The sequence below is a fragment of the Coenobita brevimanus genome, chromosome 26, assembly GCF_032717465.1.
Source record: "Coenobita brevimanus isolate Jiangsu-jjx chromosome 26, ASM3271746v2, whole genome shotgun sequence".
In the NCBI taxonomy this organism is placed as follows: Eukaryota; Metazoa; Arthropoda; class Malacostraca; order Decapoda; family Coenobitidae; genus Coenobita; species Coenobita brevimanus.
In genome coordinates, this window is record NC_136979.1 from 7,568,041 (window position 1) to 7,586,703 (window position 18,663).

Sequence of the window (18,663 nt, forward strand, 5' to 3'; positions counted from 1 at the left end):
TGAATATGAACGAAGGTGCGGGTGGTAGAGCTAAGATGTATAAATCGTGAGCAAATGGATTTATATAATTTCTGGAATGCGTACCAAGGTTGTCTGGTTATGGATGCTGTGTGTATGGAATTGTAAGGGTGTTGGCAGGTAAGCAAAAATAAAGCAGTGGAAGAAAATGGAAGAAAAGGAAAATGTTGAGAAGGCAGTAAAAGAAAATGGAAAAAGTTGAAAGCGGTGGAAGAAAACAGGAAAAAATTGAAAGGCAGTGGAAGAAAAAGAAATTGTGGAAAGGCACTGGAAGAAGACGGATGAAATGGCTGAAGTCAGTGGAGTAGAACAGAAAAGATTGATCGGCAGTGAAATAAAATAGAAGAAAAGGTCTGAATGGCAGTGGAAGAAGGCAGAAGAAAATGTAGAATGACAGTGGAAGAAAAAAAAGTTGACAAGCAGTAGAAGAAAACTGAAGAAAAAAAAAAAATGGACAGTGGCGTACCTGAGGAGGGGGGGGGGGCGTTGCTTGAAACTGCCCCCCGGGCCCCCAATGGGGTGCTTTGGGGCCGCCATTGAAGTGGTCGAGCCTGCCACTGACAGTGAACAGTCGCACTCTCATGAATCATTAATAATATATCTTTGTGTGGACTTATGATTCAAATTAATGTTTGTAATGTGTAGAGGAATTATTTTTTTCTCAAATAATTGAGAAGAGATGAAGGGAAACTACTTATTATTTTCATAGTAATACGTAAAAAATATTTATCCAGCTAGATTAGCATCAAATGAACTCCAAGATCCTCATTTATTTTGCATTAGTAGTCTTTTATTGTACTGAAAGAGGTGGAGTTACATTACTCACTATTGGCTGGAACGAAATACTTTGTAATTGCCCTCTTCAAGTCGATTACTAGCCAATATAAGTAAAAAATCGGTACGACGCTCGTAACATCCCAAATATCCAAGTGGCGCATGCGCATTGAAGGTACAGTCCCAGGGACAAGATAGACTCTGCTTTTGTTCACTAATATTGCGGCACCCAAGATTTTGTAATATTCACATTTGAGGACATCAATATAATTTCAGAAAGGCTGTCTTAGATAAATATTTTTACAGATCAGCTTCTAACTAACTGCTCTATGCTGCAAGATATTACCAAATTCTTCTGTTACTGTGCTTTCATTTCACCTGCAAGATATTACCAAATTCTTCTGTTACTGTGCTTTCATTTCACCTGCAAGATATTACCAAATTCTTCTGTTACTGTGCTTTCATTTCACCTGCAAGATATTACCAAATTCTTCTGTTACTGTGCTTTCATTTCACCAAAGATTTTGTGTGCATGTGGGACAAGAGGGATGTTGTTGATAGTGAGGTGTGAGTTATGACTGTGTTCTACCATAAAAGAGGCCATTCTGAGTCTTTTTGTAGTACACCAGTCATGAAGTGTGTGTGGGAGTGTTAAGTCATCTGGGTAGGAAGCAGTGTGTACTTTGTGAGTGAAAGTGAAAAGCATATATATATATATATATATATATATATATATATATATATATATATATATATATATATACATATAGTTTTCTATATATACTTATTATAGAGAATATATTCTATTCTGGATTGATTAGCCACTTTGAGAAATATATACATACTGTATGACACTATATTATCCAAATTGTTTATTTTATAATTTCATCATTCATAATCTGAGGAAATTGATGGCCACCCCTATTAATGCACAGGGGAACACAACAGTACGATCCTGATTCTCAGCGTGCCTCCTCTGGACTTCAGTCCAGCCTTCCGACCTCTCTCACGAGCAGGCAAAAAATGACTGTTGACCGTTCCTGGATTTGGGACGGTTTGTCGAAATCGTTGACTGAAGGCGAATTTAGGCATTAATAAATTTAAGTCAGTAAATCGTCTCAGAGGAGGAAAATATGACTTTCCTCATTGAAACCATATATTAAGAGATACAAATCTACTCATTTCTAAAGAATTAACATAGAAAACATTAAATTATAAGGGATGAATGAGCTGACTAGTTGCTAGACTTGCCAGATTAGAATATTTTTACCTTTTTGTATGACTCATACAAATGAATAAGCTCTTGTTGTGTGTATTCATTGGAGAGTGTAAGTGGTTTTGTAAGTAGGAATGGCATTAATCCTATCACAAGTGCACACAAACAAATGCAGCATATGATTCATGAGCATGCGTGTCCTACGACGTCTGTGGCAGGCTTGACCATGACGATTGTCAATGGGGTGCTTTGTGGGGTGAAGACAATTGACAATCGTCATGGTCGAGCCTGCCACAGACGTCGTAGGACACGCATGCTCATGAATCATATGCTGCATTTGTTTGTGTGCACTTGTGATAGGATTAATGTCATTCCTACTTACAAAACCACTTACACTCTCCAATGAATACACACAACAAGAGCTTATTCATTTGTATGAGTCATACAAAAAGGTAAAAATATTCTAATCTGGCAAGTCTAGCAACTAGTCAGCTCATTCATCCCTTATAATTTAATGTTTTCTATGTTAATTCTTTAGAAATGAGTAGATTTGTATCTCTTAATATATGATTTCAATGAGGAAAGTCATATTTTCCTCCTCTGAGACGATTTACTAACTTAAATTTATTAATGCCTAAATTCGCCTTCAGTCAACGATTTCGACAAACCGTCCCAAATCCAGGAACGGTCAACAGTCATTTTTTGCCTGCTCGTGAGAGAGGTCGGAAGGCTGGACTGAAGTCGAGAGGACGCACGCTGAGAATCAGAATCGTACTGTTCTGTTCCCCTGTGCATTAATAGGGGTGGCCATCAATTTCCTCAGATTATGAATGATGAAATTACAAAATAAACAATTTGGATAATATAGTGTCATACAGTATGTATATATTTCTCAAAGTGGCTAATCAATTCAGAATAGAATATATTCTCTATAATAAGTATATATAGAAAACTATATATATATATATATATATATATATATATATATATATATATATATATATGTGTGCTTTTCTCTTTCACTCACAAAGTACACACTGCTTCCTACCCAGATGACTTAACACTCCCACACACACTTCATGACTGGTGTACTACAAAAAGACTCAAAATGGCCTCTTTTATGGTAGAACACAGTCATAACTCACACCTCACTATCAACAACATCCCTCTTGTCCCACATGTACACAAAATCTTTGGTGAAATGAAAGCACAGTAACAAGAATTTGGTAATATCTTGCAGCATAGAGCAGTTAGTTAGAAGCTGATCCGTAAAAATATTTATCTAAGACAGCCTTTCTGAAATTATCTTGATGTCCTCAAATGTGAATATTACAAAATCTTGGGTGCCGCAATATTAGTAAACAAAAGCAGTGTCTATCTTGTCCCTGGGACTGTACCTTTAATGCGCATGCGCCACTTGGATATTTGGGATGTTACGAGGGTCGTACCGATTTTTTACTTATATTGGCTAGTAATCGACTTGAAGAGGGCAATTACAAAGTATTTCGTTCCAGCCAATAGTGAGTAATGTAACTCCACCTCTTTCAGTACAATAAAAGACTACTAATGCAAAATAAATGAGGATCTTGGAGTTCATTTGATGCTAATCTAGCTGGATAAATATTTTTTACGTATTACTATGAAAATAATAAGTAGTTTCCCTTCATTTCTTCTCAATTTTTGAGAAAAAAATAATTCCTCTACACATTACAAACATTAATTTGAATCATAAGTCCACACAAAGATATATTATTAATGATTCATGAGAGTGCGACTGTTCACTGTCAGTGGCAGGCTCGACCACTTCAATGGCGGCCCCAAAGCACCCCATTGTCTTCCACCCACAAAGCACCCCATTGAGAGGGGCCCCCAAACGCCTTAAAAATTTATAAGCTTGTTTACTAATATTTAAAAATATATATATTTATCATCCCGACAATCCCGGCTAAGGTATTAGATAAGTTTTGAGAATGAGGGGGGCAAGGTTTTTTGCGGGGCCCACGCAAAGAACCTAACCCCCTGGGCCCCAAAATCTCTAGGTACACCCCTGAAAGGACGTTGGAAGAAAGCAGAAGAGAAGGCTGAAAAAGGGGGGAAGAAAACAGAAGAATGGTTGGGATGGATGTCAGAGAGGAGTTCTAATGAAAGAGGAAAAGTAACAAGAAAAAAACAGAGTCCTTGGTTAAGAATGATGAAACTGTGTGGCATTGCAAGGGTGTTAACAGCACTAGTAGGAAAGGAAATGCTTGTGGGATGTGGAGATGGATGCAGAAAGGTAGTTATTATTAGGGAACAAGGATATGTATGGAGAGGTTAGAAGAAACGAACAAGGAAACGAAAGATGTTCTTTCATTTTGACACCAATTGGAGAAAATTAAGTTAGACCTTCTCCTCATAAATATCACCAAACCTACAATGCCCGTCTTCACAGGCTGTACTCCCCCTGCCCTGACGCACACCCATCACCTGGTCACTGTTCTCATATTACACCAACCATTTCTGCTCCCCCTCCCAAACCTCACTCAAATAATAAGTTTCAACCATTCACTACAGTGACGACTGACGTATTTTATTTTTGTTACCTCCAGGCTATTGTTAATACCTTGGGGGAGACTTTTTGAAGAGGAGGGGATATAAACACCATTAATTCTGTCAAGACGAGAGAGATTCTTAAACTGAACACTTCCATCATCTGTAGGTAGTAATATTGCCACATAAAGCATACATCACCAGATTTAAAGAATTAAAAAAGTTTATATAATGGAAATCATGGTCTAGAAATGGCAGACTTTTGGCATGTGTCTGCAGAGGTTTGATCCTATTGTATCTGAAGTGAATTAAATGAATCTAGTGGTTGTGACATGTATTCAAATTAACGTGCTAATGACTGCTGGGCCCATTTTGCTGGGCATGCTGTTGACAGTTCTCCCACTGTTTGTATTTTCTCCATTTCTGGATGTTATGCCTTAGATGAAAAAAAAAAAAAAAAAAGTAAGGATGATGATGGACCGCAATGATGTCAGCTTGATTGTGGATGAATATCATGAAGGTGACTATTGGATGCCATGTAATCAGAGTAATTTCCATACTGTCAAATGGCCTGTTGTTTTTATTACTGATGCACTAGGGTACTTAAGCAATACAGGTAACACCAATTCATTTTACGCTTATCGATACAATATTTACATCAAAGTTCACCGATATTAACACATATAAACCCAGTATGCCATTAGCAGACACACTTTCTGTCTGTCTGTCTGTCTGTCTCTCTCTCTCTCTCTCTCTCTCTCTCTCCACCAGCAACAACAACAATGAACACACACACACACACACACACACACACACACACACACACACACACACCTTTTACTTCTTGCCATTGATGTAACTCCTAAACTCCTCGTCATCTCTTCCTGTACAGGGTGTGGGCGTGTTGTCTCCGCAGCGGCTAAGTCAGCGTCTGAATGAGAACGCCCTGGCACGTGAGGCAGTGGGTGAGAGTGACGCAGAACTTGCCCAGTACCTGAAGGATGAACGTATTGCACTCTTCCTCCAGAATGACGAGTTTATCAATGAACTTCGCACCAATAGGGAGTTCATGACAGCACTACAAGAGGGTCAGCACCTGTGGTGTATTTGTTATAGCCTGACAAACATCCACAACCCTATTCAGTTCAGTTATTGACTAGATGTGATCAGGCTGGGAGGATGATGTGACTATATTCTCTTCACTTTAACTTGTCCTAAAATTTCCATCTTCTTGCATGCTAAGTTGTAACGTGAGGTAAAATACTAAAGCACAGTATGGTGCCAGACATGAAGTACTGCCATGGGAAGTTTGTTGTGCTGTAGTATTTTTTTTTTTTTTTTCTGCCACAGAACTAGGTGAAATAAGGTACAATAGGACAAAAACCTGGGCCAAGTTAAAATGAATGAAGTATAGTAATCTTGGAGAGTCGTTCATACCTCATAACTAAGGCTTACCAAATTCATGTAGTCATACAGTGTAATCAAGTTCCTCTAGTGTAAGGTGACCAGATTTATTGGAGCTAAAAGCGGGACGTGCGCTCGCCTGTGTGTGTATGTCTTATAGATAGATAGATAGTTAGGTAGATAGACAAATAGACAGATAGATAGAGAGATAGATATTGACTATGTGACAATGACCGCTGCTGCGCTACACCTCAAACTGTGGCTGCTAATCAGACACTAACGTCTCCTACGAACTCCGAACATACCGTACGGTACAGTGAATGGGTCGACCAAAGTTACCAACTAGTGAGCATTACAGATTTTATAATAATCAGTATTTCATTTGCTTAGGATTATGCATAATTTTTCTAATTCATCCTAATTTCATAAAAGAAGGTCATGTTATATCTAATGCAAGAGTAAGTTTCTAAAAGCGGGACAATTAAGATAATTTGCTCAAAAAGTGGAACATTCTAGTCACAATTAAAAAAAGCGGGACAGACGTCCAAAAAGCGGGACTATCCCGCCTAAAAGTGGGACTCTGGTCACCTTACTCTAGTGGTCCAGTTCCTTCATGTAAAAGTGGACTGAATGTAGTATTGTTGCTGCTTTTATTATATTTTACTACAACAATTTCTTTTTAAGTGTTCATAATTTGAAAACATAAGTAAATAAGAATACAGTATATCCGTATTTTCAGGATATGGATTCAGAGATCATATTTTATATAAAAGAACAAATAACCATTTATTATCTTACCATTATGTTGCTTAATGTTTTTGTGTTAGAAATGTTTAATGTTGTATTATGTTGCACTCTTCATTTCCATGTAAGTCAGAATTTGTGTGCGTGTGTGTTTTAGAGTTAGACGTTTATAATAGAAGTGTACCATTACAGATTATGAGTCTGAAGCAGGTGACGATGATGAAGCAGAGGGGACGAAGGGCAAGGGTCAACTTTCCCAGCTGGATGATGCAACACTTAGGGAGAAGATTGCCACCATGGGAAAGGGTAGGAAGTGCATACACACACACACACACACACACACACACACACACACACACACACACACACACACTACTGTATACTCATGTGCACATACAATTATTTGCACACAGACAAACACAAAAAAGGAACTGGTGCTCCCGAAGGGAAACAGTTTAATAATGATGATAATAATAATAATCTGGTCTTCTGTTTCTCAAAAGTGCCATTTCTTCCATTGGGAATTCACTAGCACTGGACATACATTTACATTATTTTTACAGATACAAGAATTCTGACATCTCTCATATACAGTACAAACTTCATCAGTAAAAAGAAAAAACAAATGCTAATGGCAATAATTAAACTTTACAGTCATCCGTCACAGTACCTCTCTCCAGGTCATAGCCTTTTGAAAAGAGAAAGGCTTTCAGCTGTCTCTTAAATGATTCAGCAGAAGAGAGTTGTCTCATGGACAGTGGGAATCTGTTACACATAACCTAGGGGCTCTATACACAAAAGAACGATCAGAGAAAGATAACTGGTGAATTGCATCAGGCTCGTCAAGATGCAAGGAATCATCTTCATTACATAACATCACACCTGGGTGTGCCAATGGGAATTTCAACAATTCAGCAAGATACTTTCGTTCACCAAACTTGAGAACCTTGAATGTAATAAGACACAGTTTAAATTCATTTCTAGCCTTTACTGGTAACCAATGCAGCTCAGTTAGGAACGAGGTAGTCGAGGTTCTCTGGGGGAGACCAAAGATAAGCCTTGCTGCCCTGTTTGACACAGTCTGAACTTTTGTTAGTATAATATTTGGAAGACCAATCCACTGTGAATTACAATAATTGACACAAGACAAGACCACTGCGTGGACCAGTGTTAAGAGGCAACTTTTGTTCGGGAATTTTCCCAGAGTACAAATTTCTGATATGCAAGTTACATCCCCTAACAACTTGATTAATATGTTCATTGTAATTTAATTCTGAATTAAAATAAACACCAGATTTTGAACAGAACTGACCAGATGAAGCTGTGACACCAGTGTTCAAACTTAGGGCATTATCAGTGTTGTCACCCCTTCTGTTTCCTCTGATGATGATGATCTCGGTTTTACCATCATTGAGCTGAAGTTTCCTCCTTGCCATCCAAATCTTAATATCAGACATTAGAGATTCAAGCTTAAGTCATGGTACAGTATTGTTAATATCTGACATCTTAATGTAGAGCTGTCATCAGCATCAAAATGATAGGATATGTCTTGAACATCAAGTAAAGACAATAAACTACTAGTGTAGACTATAAGTACAGTTGGACTCAAAACTGATCCTTGAGGGACTCCGAACAGAAGGGGAGCAGAATCTGAGCTAGCGTAATCAACAACTACCCTCTGAGATCAGTCTGACAGGTACAACTTAAGGAGCAAAAGAGCATTGTCATGAACACCATGAAAATACAGATCATCCAACAATAGTTGCAGTGTCAAAAGCTGCAGACAGATCCAACAGAACTAGGAGAGAGGACATCCCACTACAGTTGTTTGTTTCCAAGTAACTATGCATCCTTGTTAATGCAGTTTCTGTTGAATGGTATAATCTGTATGCTGATTAAACAATGGGAACAACCCTGTTATGTTCCAGTAGTGGTAAGAGTTGATCAAGTATGGCCTGCTCAGTAATCTTAGATAAGAAAGACAGGTTAGAGACAGGACGGTAATTTGTCATGCTCTCGACATCAAGGTTTGGTTTCTTGAGTAGGGGCCTAAGCAAGGCACATTTCTCAGACTGCACAAAAGCACTTTCTAAGAAGCATCTGTTTATTACATTGCAGATAAAGTCTGCTGTGTGCTTACACATCAGGCAGTTATGACATGTTACACTAATCAAGTTGGCAAAATGTATCATAATATGAGCTGCTGATTCAGATGGGTTTACTACTGTACAGTATAAGTTTTCAATGGCCTGCGGTCGTGTTTTGCAATTTTTGACACTGCTCCTCATTTTTGTCTTGTGATCTCATTGTAAGCAGTATCAGTCTTAAAAGTATGAGGTCTGTTCAGAAAGTATCAGACCTTTGGTTTTAAAAAAAATATAATAGCTGGGTGCTCGCACCCAGGTAAGAGTGAATGGAGATTTGAGTGATGAGTTTTCCGTGAATGTTGGTGTGCATCAGGGGTCAGTCTTGAGTCCCATGTTGTTTATCATGGTACTTGAAGCCCTTTCACGTGACTTTAGAAACGGACTCCCGTGGGAGTTGCTGTATGCTGATGATTTGGTGTTGATTGTAGAGAACGAAAGGGAGGTGGAGGAAAGGTTTAGGAAGTGGAGAGATGGTATGGGGCACAAGGGTTTAAGGGTAAATGCAGATAAAACAAAAGTGATGATATCTAGGGTTGGTGGCGGTACTGTCAAAGACGAGGGAGAGTGGCCATGTGCAGTTTGCCACAAGGGCGTGGGAAGTAATTCCATCTTGTGCGGTGTGTGTGATAAATGGGTGCATAAGAGATGTAGTGGTATCAGAGGTAGACTGCGAGATAATGCTGATTTTATGTGTACGGCGTGTCGGAGTGAGCTGGTGGAGATTGTCAGACATGAAAGGATTGAACTTGCTGGTGAATGTCTTGAGTGTGTGGAAGAGTTTTGTTATTTGGGAGACATGTTGTGTGCTGGAAGTGGGGCTGGAGCTAGCTCTGTGGCTAGGGTGAGAAGTGGTTGGAAGAAGTTCAGGGAGCTCTTGCCTCTCCTGACATTGAGAGGACTCTCCCTACATGCTAAAGGGTCCTTGTATGCAGCTTGTGTTAGGAGTGTAATGCTGTATGGTAGTGAGACCTGGGCAGTGAAGGAGGAGGATATTCGCCGGCTAAGACATACAGAAATGACAATGATTAGGTGGATGTGCAGTGCGTCCCTGCGTCCAAGGCCTGGGGGGGCTGGGTTTACGATGGAAGAGTTGAGAGGTAGGATGGGACTGGAGTGTATTGGTGTTGTGATGAGGAGGGGTAGATTGAGATGGTTTGGACATGTGGAGAGGATGGGGGATGATAATTGGGTGAGGAAGGTGAGAAGTGTTAATATTGGGGGTGGGGTCATGAAGGGTAGACCGAGAAAGACATGGGACGAGGTCATTAAGCGTGACCTCAGGGTTAAGGGACTGAACAGGGAGGCTGCAATGGATTGTGCAGCGTGGAGAGCTGCCATTAGTTGACCAGGGCCGACACATGCAAGCATGTTGGAACCTTTAAAACGAAAACGAAAACCATTGAGCTGGGATATTAATCCCCCCTCAAAGTAGGCCCCTTCTGACTTGACACACATAGCCCAGCATTCTTTTCACCACCTGAAACATTTATCAAAGTCAGTTTTCAGTATCCCCTGCAGGTGCTTTGTTGCATTCATCGTGATATCTTCTTTCAGATGATCGTTGCTCAAGACATGTTCGAATGTGCAAATCACGATCCAGACTTTCTGAAGACTGTTATCATTGGAGTTGAGACTTTGGTGTATGGGTATGACCCAGAAACAAAGCACAGTCATCCCAGTAGGAGCATGCAGGGTTGCCTTGGACGAGAAAAAGCACAACAGGTCTGCAGTGAGGTGAAATGCACTCACATGTTAATTTTTTTTCGACAACCGTGGTGCTGTGCCTCATGAATATTGTAAACACCAGAAGGTCAGACTGTCAACAAATATTACTACCTCAGCGTTATCTGTTGTCTTCAGAATGCAGTTAGGTGGAAGAGACCAGAACTTTTGGAAAGCAGCGAGTTGGAAACTGCATTATGATAATGCCCCTGCCCATTCTTCTCAACTGATTCAGGAATTTTTGGCCAAGTACATCATCTCACAGGTTTGACAGGCTCCCTACTCACTAGACATGGCTCCGTGCAGCTTTTGGTTATTCCTCAAGCTCAGAACTCCGCTGAGGGGTTCCCGATTTGAGATGAGAGAAGAGATCATGATGAATGCCACGAAGCACCTGTAGGAGGTAACGAAAACCGACTTTGAAAAATGTTTCAAGCAGTGGAAAGAATGCTTGGCTACATTTCTCCAGTCAGAAGGGGCCTACTTTGGGGGGGATTAGTTTCCTAGCTCAACAATTTAGCTACCGGTATTCATTTTTTTAAGCCTAAGGTTGGATGCTTTCTGAACAGACCTCGTATACAGGAGATTTGAGGTTAAATATAGGCTTGTGAGTAAGACTGCAGTAAGTTCTGATAACATACATCACAGTAATGGAAATATTAAATAGATATTTTCTGTACCATTTGTAGAGTGTATCACATGTGATCTTGCATTGAAAATGTGCAGTTTAGCAGGGATTAGAAAGCTATATGGTAAACACATGATCTGATGGTATGTATGTTAAGGCATCCCCAAGAAACACTTCCCTCACAAAATCTTCAGCTATGGGTATGGAGGATGGAAGTTTCAGTTACCCATATCTGTTTTTAAGTCAGTACTAATGAGATTATTATTACTACATGTACAGTATTATTATTATTATTATTATTTTTTTTTTTTTGCATAAGTACATTTACAAACTAGCAGTTTCTACTGTAAACTCTGCAAGAGCATTTGTAAATGATACTTATGAATACAAACAGTAGTTATTCAGACTTTCAGACATTGCTGTGGTATAAGCATGGATGATGTTATGAAGGTTCTTATATGAAACAAAGGATTGAGGACAGTGACTAAGAAAACAGCATGAAGGTGTGCTAATGCATACATATAATATGAGTTTGAAAAGTCATGAGTGCGAGTAGTGAAAATGGGGCTGGTAAGGAATAGGCTTAGATGTATGTGTGGATTGGATGGGATGAACAGTATACAGGAGATGTTCATGACGATTGTGAAGTCATGATTTTAAGTGATCAGTGTGTTAAAGAGGGTGTCCTTGACTGGTAGGGAGAATGGAGGTAAATAGGATGATGAAAAGGCTTATATGAGTGAGCTGGTGAGTGGAATGCCAAAATGATGAAATCTGAAATGATAAAGTAATGTGTAAGAACAAGAACAATGTTGCTCTCTCTCTCTCTCTCTCTCTCTCTGTCTCTCTCTCTCTCTCTTCTCTCTCTCTCTCTCTCTCTCTCTCTCTCTCTCTCTCTCTCTCTCTCTCTCTCTCTCTCTCTCTCTCTCTCTCTCTCTCTCCAGCCTAATGGTCATACCCTGTATATGTTGAGAACATGACTGTGTGGACAGTATTTGCCAGGAAGATAAAATTCATGGGTTTGAATGATGAGTGAATAGATGTATGGCCATGTCACTTTGTATCAATAGTTTTGCCGTTTGTGTGTTATTTCATTTTCTTATCGCAATATATTGTCTCTCCCATTTATTAATGGGAAAATAGGTTTAGGATGATGATAATGATGATGATGATGGTGATAGTAATGTAGAGAATTGCCAATGATTATCTTCCAACAAATGGTACTTTACAATGGTGTTCAGTATTATAGTTCGAGTAGGTATTTGCTCACATCAGCAAACATGTAAACCATTCACTATATTTTGGGCTAGACTTCACATGATCTTACTCTTACGTAACTTAAGCTTCTTTCTACCTCAAAACTTTTCCACCCTACACTCTTTATTTCATCTGTAAGAATTACACTATGCTTGTTTTGAACATGCTAGCAACATTATGCTCCCTTTCACAAAAGAACAGGACCAATTTTTGTGTTGATATTATGTTTCAAATTTTCCATCAGCCTTGTTGTTACATGCCTCATCTGCTTTCATCTGTTTGAATACTTTTGTCATTTTTCAGCATCAAGAAAGAAGTTTGCTCAGATTGCAAAAGTGTTCTCACGAGGTAAACACAGTGGTACCCGTAGTCTGACATCACGCGAGCAGCTTCTTATCTCACAAGATCCTCTTGTGGAAGATGATGATGATGACAGACAACAGCAGGTGAGTGGCTGAGGGTGATGTGAGAAACACCTGAGGCTAAAGTGGTTGAGAACCTGGAAAGGAGGAGGAGGAGAAGGAAGAAACTATGAAAAGTTTAGGGAATGTGGTAAATGGTGAATATGACTGATAAAAGTGAGCAGTAGAATTAAAGGGAAGGTATAAGGATAAGTAGGGAGACCACTACAAATATGAAACAAAAAGTTCATCATAGAAGTAAAAAAAGTATAGTATGACATACAGTATGATATAATTAGGGAGTGTAAACACAAAAGTAAACAGTGATGGAAGTAGGAGAGTGTTTAAGAGTTGTTTACCACTTGCAAGAAAGCACTGGCATCTGCTTTGAGCAGTTAGCTGGGACTCATGAACAGCAACTTATTATAGGTATGTATCAAGTGAGTGAAGTGTGATGTGTTATGAAATGAATATTCATTGAAGACATGAACATGCAGGACTAATTCACATAAGTTTTAATGAGGTATTATTCAGTGTTGTGCTACTGTCAGGTAACTCTGAACTTAGTGGCAATCCAAATTATTTTCTCTAACTCAGGAAACCATATGGTACATTAGATAATGGCCATTTAATCAATTAATGGATGCCTGGTGGTCTAGGTGGATGGTTGGTGTTTATTGCACAAATATTGCCATTCACTTAGTAGCCAGGAGGATAAAGAATGGACAAATGATTTCATGAGGTTGATTTACCTTTCAGTGGTGTTCATTTTTAATTTTTTAATGTCCACCTAACATTATCTTTGTTAACCCCTAAAGCGCGGCTGTCGACAGCTGAACCCCCCCCCCCGTGTGACGGGTTTGTATCGCGGTCTGAGTACCTGTAGGAAAATATTTGCCAAAAATCAGATATTAACCCTAGAACATTATAATTTGTATGGCAGATAGTACTTACATTCAGCTTTCTCCAGAGACGGGTGTTGAGCCTTTGTGGACTACTCAAGGACTTGTGGAGACTTGCAAAGTTGGGTAATAAAATCTTCACTTTCACACCTCCAGCAGCCCGGTTTCCCCTCTACCACAGCCTCATTCTGTCACAGTAAACTTTATACTACAATGTACAGGTAGTTTGGAATCCGTATTTGTACAATAAGCACTGAAAATAAGGCTAAAATCAACGAAGCGTACAGCCGACATGCAGCACGGCGGCGGTCTTCCCGTCACTCAACAAACATTTCCATTTTCACAGCTAAAAACACGTATACAGTACAATCCCAGTTAACCGGGTGGCTTGGGGAATTTACCTTCCCGGTTACAGATTTTTCCCGTATTTCTGATTTTCAAGTCAAATCTATGCAAAGGCTATCACAGCAGTAAATACAGTTCAGGTACTCACGAGTCACATTAGGGGTTACACTAAGAGATTCCGCCTGAAAAACTGCCTTGTAAACACACACCATGGTCTTAACGCACGTGTGCAATGTCTAGCAATTTGCAGTACTGCAAATTGCACCAGTCCATTGTTTACCGAATTACTGTATTCATTATATGTACTGTACTCATAAAAATTGAAAAATAAAATAAAGAAATAAAAGCTTGAACATTTATTAGTGAACTGATGATGTGTTAAGACTGCACTGTAGAATTATCACGACACCTGTGCCCCCACGTGAGAGTGTTTACGTTTCCGACTGTTCTTCTTCTTCCCCACTTGACCTCCATTACTCCACCCCTCACCCGCCACTCAGCTGTTTTGCAGAAAATAAAATAAATGATGTATGTATGAAATGCAGGCATATTATTTATTTATTTTTCTTCCAACAAAGTAAACTTTCATTCTTATTAACATTTATATTCAGCCATTAGTGTTTTATAATGTTCGCCTTTTTCAAGTCTGTTGCATATGTCCAGCTTCTGTTTCAAGGTAAGCACGATACGCTTACGTTTAGTTTGCACTTTAGGCATTTTGGAGTGTACAAATTACCGTCTATCAGTGGAACACAATAGCAAGAGAGCTTGTTTACTGTCTGGCGGCAAAATGCAGACTGGTGATTTTTGGAGGGTGTGGAGGATGACTGAATTCAAGTAGGGGAAAGAGGGGGAGAGGAGGGGTGGTTAAGAGGATTTGCTAGGGATTTACATTAGCCGGAAATGCTTTCACCTCGCTTTGTCTGACTTCACCCAGCCTCGCGTGACACGATCAAACGGCGGTTTGGCGGTCCATTCAAATTGGCGCAGTTATAACTTACTGACGTTTTTACCAGCCCTTGAATTTTCCCATTGTTCTGAGTATTCCGTTTGTCTGGATACCGGATAGCTGGGATTGTACTATACTAAATTATTTTCAATCATATTACAGTACTTCCCAAAGATCACCGCGGCGCGCTTTTTATTTTGCCTTACGCCCGTCACTTTATTCTCGTTCCTGTTGGCCGCTCGCACTGACTCGGAAGGGCTAGAACTCGCCATGATGTCACTGTGAAAGCCTGTGGTAAACTGACGCTAAACAGGGGCAAACCGCGCAAAAAAAAGCTAGTGTGACAACTGGGGAAACAAGCGTTTCATATTAGCATAAACTGCTTGTGAGAGGAGAGCGCAGATTTACAGTTCTGAGCAGTCAGAGCGCTGCCATATATCACAGCCAGGCTGGCCGGGCCGTGGTGGGGGAGGGGAGGGGAGAAAAACGCGATACTTGGCAACAACGGAGGTCAGTAGTACAAAGGTAAAGTATGCTAATTGTAGCTAAAGGGTGGTGGTACTGATAGACAATACCAGCTGGAACATCCTTGCCCGCGTTTATTCAAAATTAACTCGAATCGCAAACGCGACGATCCGCCGTTATGTCCTTTTTGATGAGCATCGCAAACGCGACGACCCGCGCTTCAGGGGTTAAACTTGCCTTAATGAAGCTCAGTCTTCATATTCACTTTTACAAGCTTTTGTTGTTTTTTTATTATTAAATCCTGTAAAATTATAGCCCTTTTTCACCAAAGCCAAAGCACCAATTAAAAGCAAAGTGTGAGTTGGACTGAAGAGTAGTTTAGAGCACTGTAGTGCTCCATAGCTGAACCTTACCCCCTATTTCTTTTAAGTCTTCAATTGTGTAATTGTCAGCTTTAGATCCTTGTGTACCTCACAACTCTCTTGGCACTAGTCATGATGAAGGTGGAATGTCATATGGAATGAAATAGCGATGGTATTGATGAAAGACAGCTGAAGCTCCGAAATACTTGTATTATTGATCTTACGTGGTAGGTGGAAGCTCCCGCCATCCACTCAGTCGATATGGTGCTGCCTTCAGGTGACTCTCTACTGACAAGCTAAATGGTTTCCATTAACCTAGGAAACCAGTTCCCACACTAGATAGAAAGTAAGCAGGTAGCCAAATGATGCCTGGTGGATTAGTGGGTTAAGGCACTTCAACCAGATGAAGTCTGTAAAGGTTTACATCCAAGTGGTGGATGGGGGTTATTACTGTACTCACATATCTCTGGAGGGCAGCCGAGACTGGTCACCCTTGCCTTAAAGAGCAAACTAGCTTTCAGCACCTAAAATCCTGATGAGGAAAAAAAAAGGATTGGATGATGGATAGATAGATAGGTGCAGGAGACCTACAAGATTCATTGATGATAATGATGATGAAAGGCTGTACCATACAGTCACACTTTGGTATCTGATCGATCCATAGAACAAATGATGAAAACTTATGCCCAGTTTCAAGTTATGATAGCAAAAATCTCTTACATGATTTTTTTGATGGCCAAAAATGATGATCCTGTGTGGACCTGCACAGGCCGACAGTCATATGTTTGAGCCAAGATGGCCACCTAATGTTTAGATGCACATCGAAACACTACAGCTATTGGAATAACAATGCAAATGCATGACGTAGTGGAGAGAGAACTTTTTGTGTGTGAAATACTGAAACTTGTGACTTGGGAAACACAGCATTGCTTTCCCCCAGCCTCAGGGAGGGATCCATAGTGGCAGCTCAAACCATCCTGTGACATATTTCAGGTGTGTGGCAGAAACGTTTTTTGAGACTTTAGGTTATGTGACCCTTGACCCCCTCCCTATTCCTACTGAACCCATGGTAAATCAACTTCAGCACAGTATGCGATCTGTTTTCACTTGATGTAACCCTATGTGACTGTGCTTTATTCAAGAAATCTACCTCACCCCCATTAATGTGAGTTGGGGGTAGGATCATCATCATCATCGTCTTCGACGTCATCATTGTCGTCGTGCTCATGGTCATCATCGTTGTCCTGGGATGGCAGACATCATGGGGCAAATACCCTCACTCACCCTCCGATTCCACCTACGGGGGGTTCCTTTGTGCAACCCTCCAAACAGTGACTCTTCCCCTTCGAAGTTGGCATGAATGATCAACCTGCTCAAGCCGTGAATTCTGAGGCCTTCCTCTTGGTCTCCTCCCTCCTTGGTTAACTCTCTCAGAGATCACCCTGTGAGCAGCACCATCCCCAGAAGAACGGGCCACATGCCCACATAAATGGAGTTGGCAGTGACATATTACCGGTATGTGGGTAATAGGTCTGCACTCAGTCTCATGGAGTAGTTGCTTATTACATACCTGGTCATACCAGCAATATCCCATGATCCTGTGAAGACAATTTGTAGCAAAGGAGTCAGTTCGCCGCTTCACGTCTCCTTTTAATGTCCATGTTGCACAGCCATAGAATAAGACAGGGAGCACCAGTGCCGTGAAGATGCAAATTTTTGTCCTTCTACACAAATAACAGCAACACCAAATACTGTACCTGAGTACAGTAGAGTGAATTCATAACCCCATAGGCCAGACTGATGCTACAAGAAATCACTTTGTTTGACCTACTGTGGTTATCTACTACACCATTCAAGATAGGTGAATCTTTCCAAGATTTCCACATTTTCATCAGATGCTTGGACAGACAACTGCTTCATCCAACAACCCACCAAATGCCTTGACCTTGGTCTTGACCCAAGAGGCCTTTAACCCCTTAATGCCTAATTGCATCAATTGATGCAATAAGAGTTTTATGCCAAATTGCGTAATCGCATCAATTGAGCGGGGCCTGTCAAAAACCGGAGTGCTTCCTCCGCCCCAATTACGAAGTACATGGCTTCAGGCCAGTGAGAACTCATCCCTGAGGTGGCGTGAGGGGGGATTGGACCAACTTGGGCGGTGGGGGGCACCCTCCCTCTGGGCCGCCTCCGTGCCACCCTCTACCCCTTTCCCTCCTTGTCCCCCATCACCCTCTTGCCCCTCCGTGCACATGCATCTCTCCTCACACAACCACCTATATCCCTTCCCACCCACTCTCGCCCCTCCTTCCACCCTGCTAGCCTTGTCCCTGCCCCCCCTCCCCAAACCCCACCCCATCCCTCCCTCCTTGTCCCTCACAACCTTCCCACCCCCTACAGACCCCTGATAGGTATCAGGCTGCTGAGATGTTACAGAACACACAGAAGTGCTTTCTTTTCATGCAAAAAGTTGGTTATTTTTCCAACCCCCGTACCTACAGGCCCACTCCCCACAGCCTACTTTATCTCCCCATAGCCTAGTAATCTCCCCACACCTACATACTCCTGTTTTCGTGGTTGGTGTGACAGAACACTTTGATATATCCTGTTTCAATAAGAAAAATAGGTAGTTTATCAAAATTTTCATGTTGTAGATTGTTTTCGAGGGGTAACTATTGTAAACTTTTTTTAACTTTGACGCACGATTGTGCAGTAACCATTAGGCATACAGGGGTGTGGATTGCATTGTCAGGTGTATAAATTCCTCCCCTTTAGCCAGAACACAATCAATTTGCCCTTG

At 40.7% G+C, this 18,663-nt stretch overlaps 1 protein-coding gene across 1 annotated transcript in view; it reads left to right on the forward strand.

Moving 5' to 3' along the window:
* The window catches only part of LOC145394066 (CUE domain-containing protein 1), a 96,521-nt gene extending 83,504 nt beyond the window's left edge, over positions 1-13,017 (forward strand). The window contains exons 4-6 of the mRNA XM_080268034.1: positions 5,430-5,625; positions 6,878-6,991; positions 12,743-13,017. Of these exons, the coding sequence (XP_080124160.1) occupies positions 5,430-5,625; positions 6,878-6,991; positions 12,743-12,897 (465 nt within the window). The 3' untranslated portion in view covers positions 12,898-13,017. The remainder of the gene's footprint in view (positions 1-5,429; positions 5,626-6,877; positions 6,992-12,742) is intronic.
* The last annotated feature ends 5,646 nt before the right edge of the window (positions 13,018-18,663 follow it).